At 41.7% G+C, this 5,308-nt stretch overlaps 1 protein-coding gene across 1 annotated transcript; it reads right to left on the bottom strand.

Annotated features, from left to right (window-relative positions):
* Nucleotides 1-434: 434 nt before the first annotated feature.
* Nucleotides 435-3,413, bottom strand: LOC125238114 (zinc finger protein 260-like). The gene is made up of 2 exons (XM_048145402.1): nucleotides 3,137-3,413; nucleotides 435-2,417 (listed from the first exon to the last, which is right to left on the bottom strand). Exons 1-2 carry the CDS (start codon nucleotides 3,411-3,413, stop codon nucleotides 640-642), a joined length of 2,055 nt encoding a protein of 684 aa, XP_048001359.1. The 3' UTR covers nucleotides 435-639.
* Between the last annotated feature and the right edge of the window lie 1,895 nt (nucleotides 3,414-5,308).

Below are 5,308 nucleotides of genomic sequence, written 5' to 3'. Positions count from 1 at the left end.
ATTCTAGAAGTTTTTATACTAGTATTTTTTTATACAATTTAGATTGATATCATTTTATTAAATCAATGTAGTTTTAAAACAATATTGTTTATTGCACCAATAAATTGCTCTGATATTTAGAATAAGATGAATATTGTACACTGTTGACAATTTAAAAGTGCTTATTGTAAGCCTATTTGAATAAAGAATATTTTGATTGATTGATTGATTGACACATTCTAAGCTCGTATAGGTGAACGCGTACCATGCTTGTATGAGTGAGATATGACAGGTCGACTGTTCGCGTTTTTGACAGGCGATAACTTTACTGTGAGGAGTTGAGGACCGTTTCAGGAGAAAAAAAAATTACTACCAATGTTTAGCATATAATCAAAGCAATTTGTATACAATTTGAAAATATAACAAAAAATACATTTGGACAGGATTCCCGAGCACTAGGCGTACTAGCTCAAGCAAGCGGCAAGGTATAGCGCTAATTTCAGCGGTGGCCTAACTTGATACGTTGCCCACTACTCATTGAGTTATCAAATTTAGATCTAAGCGCAGGAAACCTCAGAGGAGAACTTGTTTGACGAAGCTTCTCCTCCGCGAGCGCCCGGCGCCTCCGCGGGCTCCAGGCCGCACTAGTACTCGCTCTCGCTACTGGTTAGGCTTCGCCTTTCTGACTTTACACCTCTTCCGGTGACGTGATATGCTTGAGCTGTCACTGCATTTGTAATCACAATGACTACAAGTATAAGGCTTCTCTTTAGTGTGCACTCTTTCGTGAACTCGTAAGTAATCTTTCTGCTTGCACCTATAGTCGCAATAGCTACATTTAAATGGCTTTGCCTCAGTATGCGTTATCAGGTGTTTTATTAGCACAGATTTCCGATTGCATTTGTAGCCACAGTGGTTACACTCAAATGGCTTCTCACCAGTATGTGTAGTCACATGCTCTCGTAAAGCTGAACTATGACTGCACTTGTAGTCGCAATGACTACAGCTGTATGGCTTCTCTTTAGTGTGTACCCTTTGGTGAATTTGCAAGTTATATTTCAGCCCACATCTGTACTCGCAATTGCTACATTTAAATGGCTTCGCCTTAGTATGCGTCATCAGGTGTTGTATTAGGTGTGCTTTCCGACGGCATTTGTAGTCACAGTGGTTACACTCAAATGGCTTCTCATCAGTATGTATCTTCATATGGTCTCGCAACCTTGAACTTAGACTGCATTTGTAGTCGCAATGACTACAAGTGTACGGATTCTCTTTGTTGTGTATTTTTTGGTGAAGTTGTAAGTGTGCTTTCCGCCTGCACCTGTAGTCGCAATTACTACATTTAAATGGTTTCTCCTCAGTGTGTATTCTCTGATGTCTTTTTAAGTATGATCTCGCATAGCATTTGTAATCACACTGGTTACACTCGATAGGCTTCTCGCCATTACGCATCTTTTCGTGTTGTCTTTGGTGGACGAGTAAGTAGCCTTTATGCTTGCTTCTGTAGTCACAATGGCTACATTTAAATGGCTTCGCTTCAGTGTGAATTATCATGTGTGCTCGTAAGTAGTTCTTCAGACTGCATTTGTAATCACACTGGTCACAATGAAACCGCTTCTCGCGAGTGTGAACGACTTCATGCCTTCGCAATAGTGAAATATTACTGCACTTGTAGTCGCAATGACTACATTTGCTTTTTGTTTCAGGCTTTTCTCCAGTGTGTACCTTCTGGTGTTGTCGTAAACGTGATTTATCCTTGCATTTGTAACCGCAGTGGTTACACTCAAATGGCTTATCATCAGTATGTGTTCTTTCATGACTTCGTAAGGCTGAACTATCTGCGCTCTTGTAGTTGCATTGACTACATTTGTAGGGTTTATATCCAGTGTGTACCATCTGATGTCTATTTAAGCGTGATTTTGCACTGCATTTGTAATCACAGGAGCTACACATGAAAAGCTTCTCAGTATGTGTCCTTTGGTGTTCTCGTAATTCGGAACTGTAAAGAGACTTGTAGTCGCACTGATTGCAAGCGTACGGCTTCTCTTTAATTATTTGGTGAGTCATTCCACTCCGTTCGTTCTTGTAATGGCTCTTTAGATGAGTCTCTAAACCTTTCTTAGAGCACGTTGTGTACTCACATTCAGCGCAGATGAACTTTATAACACCGTGTTCGCTTTTCACGTGCTCTATTACAAGGAATTTGGTTTGAAACATAGAACTGCAAACATCACAAGCAAATTTCTTAAGTCCTGATGATAAGTGTGTACTCTGCATGTGTTTCTTTAAAGCGGATGTATTTATAAAATGTCTGTCACAGTGTTCGCAGCCATATGGTTCGTCTCTACCGTGAGCAGTCGCGTCGCCGCGGAGGCGCTCGAGCACCACGGAACAGGTCATCGCGAGCTGTTCCCGGGCGCGGCCGCCGTCGGAACACACTGCAAAATTAACAAAATAATTGAAACGGATTAAATCACTCCAGCGAAAGGGCGCTCATCCACATACATTGCAAAAATGGTTCACACACGCACAAAAGCAAAAAGGAAGTTGTTGGAATGTCCAGTGATGAGGCTATCAATTTTTTTTTTAATTAATATTAGGCTTGTGTCGTTTACGAACTATGAACTGTTAGGAATAAAATCCCATCAATGACCGAAATGAACTAAATCTTTCTGTGGTCTGAGAATCGGTTTTTGCTCATTTAGTTCAGTATAGGATCGGCGAGCGCGAGCGGTTTGGATCGAGAACGAGTGTGTGACTGTGCCGACCGAGAGCGAGAGCTACTTAGCAGAGCAACAAATAAAGTCAAGTTTTCATATTATACTTCGGTTACTTACAACCTTTCGGCCCGGAATGTTACTATCTGTGGACTATTCGTATAACTTTGACACTATTCGGTCCCATTCGTTCTGATCTTTCCGACCGCAGTAGTCGCTGGTCTGGCTGAACTAAATGAGCAAAAGACCTAAAAGAGCTAACTAGTTCATGGGAGCGATTGAACGAGATCTGACTTCGATCAACGAACGAAACGGCACAAGCCTAATTAATATTCAAGACATATTATTTATGTAGGCCTCACGGCAAATGTATTTATAACATTCAATGAAATAAAATATTGTAGAAAGACATGATAAGTTACTTCAGATAGTAAACTGACCTGGTAGTGGGAGCACTTGTGGGCGGTGCCACTCCTCGGGGCCCAGCACGAGCTCGTCCTTGACCTCGTGCCCGGTGTACAGCCCGGCCCGCACGGCCGCCGCGCTCACTCCCCGCGCGCTGTCCTCGCGCTCCCGCTCCTCCTCCGCACACGCCTCTCCGGGCTCCGTCTTCAAACACTCCTCTCCGGGCTCCGTCTTCACACACACCTCTCCGGGCTCCGTCTTCACACACACCTCTCCAGGCTCCGTCTTCAGACAAACCGCCTCTGCCTCCATTGCAGTTTGTCACAGAACCTGCAATGCAAGTAGTAGGTAGTTGAACAATTTTAGTGTCATAACAATCGCCATAGTAACCAATATGACTGACATAACTGACAAAGCTCTTTAATGAAACCGAAACACCTAAAACCTTATTTCCACACCTGAAACCTCTGCCGACAACTGGATACAGGCTTTATCAGTTATTACAACTGCCTGCCTGCTTTACAAATAATAAAATAATAATAATAAAATAATGATAATCAAGATAATAGATCGATCGCAACGCCGGGCCGTGCTCGTCGACATCACCATCGCCCATGATGAGAATCTCGTGAAAGCCGAGAAGGACAAGTCCAGTAAGTACCTAGACTTGGCTTACGAGATAACCGCCATGTGGGATGTTGATTCGACAATCATTGTCCCGATAGTCGTTTCAGCGAACGGTCTCATAGCGAAGAGTCTAGACCAACATCTTAAGAGACTCTCGCTAGGTGGCTGGATCAAGGGTCAGATGCAGAAGGCGGTGATCTTGGACACAGCGCAGATAGCCCGACGGGTCCTCTCTCTGCAGCCCTACCCACCGGCAGCTTGGGCCCTGCTCCGCTGCTGGCGGCACCCTAGGTTAGGTTTTTTATAATGTGTTTATTTTGTATTGTTTTGTATGTGGTTTTGTATTTTACTTTTATAATCATATTATAAAAAAACCTAGCCTAAGAAATAAAATGAATAAAGAGAATCAAGATAAAAAAAAGAAATAACCAATTAACAGACAAAGAGCTTTGTGGTAATTAATCACTATTACAGTTAGATGAGTATTAGGCAAGTAGGGCATTAAAAATATCCTTACAAGCAGCTGCAGAAAATTGGTGGAACATCAGAGCAAAAAAGACATACGTCTGTGGATTGTGTAACGGTACCTACTGTTTGATAGACCTGTCCAAACAGGGCGACACAGAATAAAGAGTGTTGGAAGGTATTAGGGTCAGCCAAAGAGCAAGGAGCGAAGTGAGGATGCTCACATTTACCAAGCGAGCAAATTACCTCGGAAGGCTGCTCACAATTCTGTCTCCGTCACTGCTGTGACTCTTACACAAAGACCTTCATAACAACCATGTTATTAATTTACAAGTCATTAAATACTAAATGCCACTGACTAGTTTAGTGAAAGGTCAAATGCAGTGCAGGGGAAGTAAATCAGATATGTATGTATTAACAGAATTAGTAAGTTATTATGATTTCCTCACAGGCTTGGTATTACCTGCTACATGTAATATAAGAAATATTTGATTTGATTCGGATAGAGTTGGAGAGAGACGCATCTACGAGAACAAACATAAATAAGAACAAAATACATTAACACTTTGGGTTGCGACAAATAAGTCAACTCGCAATTAACCATACTTAGCAAACGTGTTAAAGGAACCGCAACCGAATAATTAACAACACGTATGAGCGATGAGATGTATTTATTTATTTTATTTATTTTGATACACTAGCAGCTCTTCGAGCTGATGCGTGTATATCACTGCACTTGTGTTTATTTTGCACTTTTCAAAGATCTAATATAATTGTCCAGTCTATTTTTGAAACAGTTCACTGGCGGCGCGCTAATAACAGTGTATGTACCCTTATATTAATAATCATTACCTTTAAGTATGCGGCTACCTTTCACGTATAACGAGTAACTAAGGAACTTGAAATATTTTCATTCACTGGTCAATAACTCCAACATTCGCGTCGTAGACGCGGCGCGTTGGCACAACTACTTACTTAAAAGTGAATATTAACGAAATTCTTAGTGCGTTAAACAAACAAACCAAAGCTCGCAAACATAACCTCAAAAGTATGACAGATGACAGTTCTGTGGTTGACCATCAAGCTAGGAACATACTACGCTGACGTCCGTCGTA

Source organism: Leguminivora glycinivorella, chromosome 22 (genome assembly GCF_023078275.1).
Source record: "Leguminivora glycinivorella isolate SPB_JAAS2020 chromosome 22, LegGlyc_1.1, whole genome shotgun sequence".
NCBI lineage: Eukaryota > Metazoa > Arthropoda > Insecta > Lepidoptera > Tortricidae > Leguminivora > Leguminivora glycinivorella.
Note: the sequence above shows the minus strand (reverse complement) of the source record. Positions and strands in the feature narration are given on the sequence as shown.

Bases quoted from the DNA above. Each gene is read 5' to 3' on its own strand.
- LOC125238114 (XM_048145402.1), bottom strand. From the start codon at position 3,413: ATGGAGGCAGAGGCGGTTTGTCTGAAGACGGAGCCTGGAGAGGTGTGT. The intron at 2,418-3,136 runs GTCAGTTTACTA...TTAATTTTGCAG, and splicing joins ACAAGTGCTCCCACTACCAG to TGTGTTCCGACGGCGGCCGC.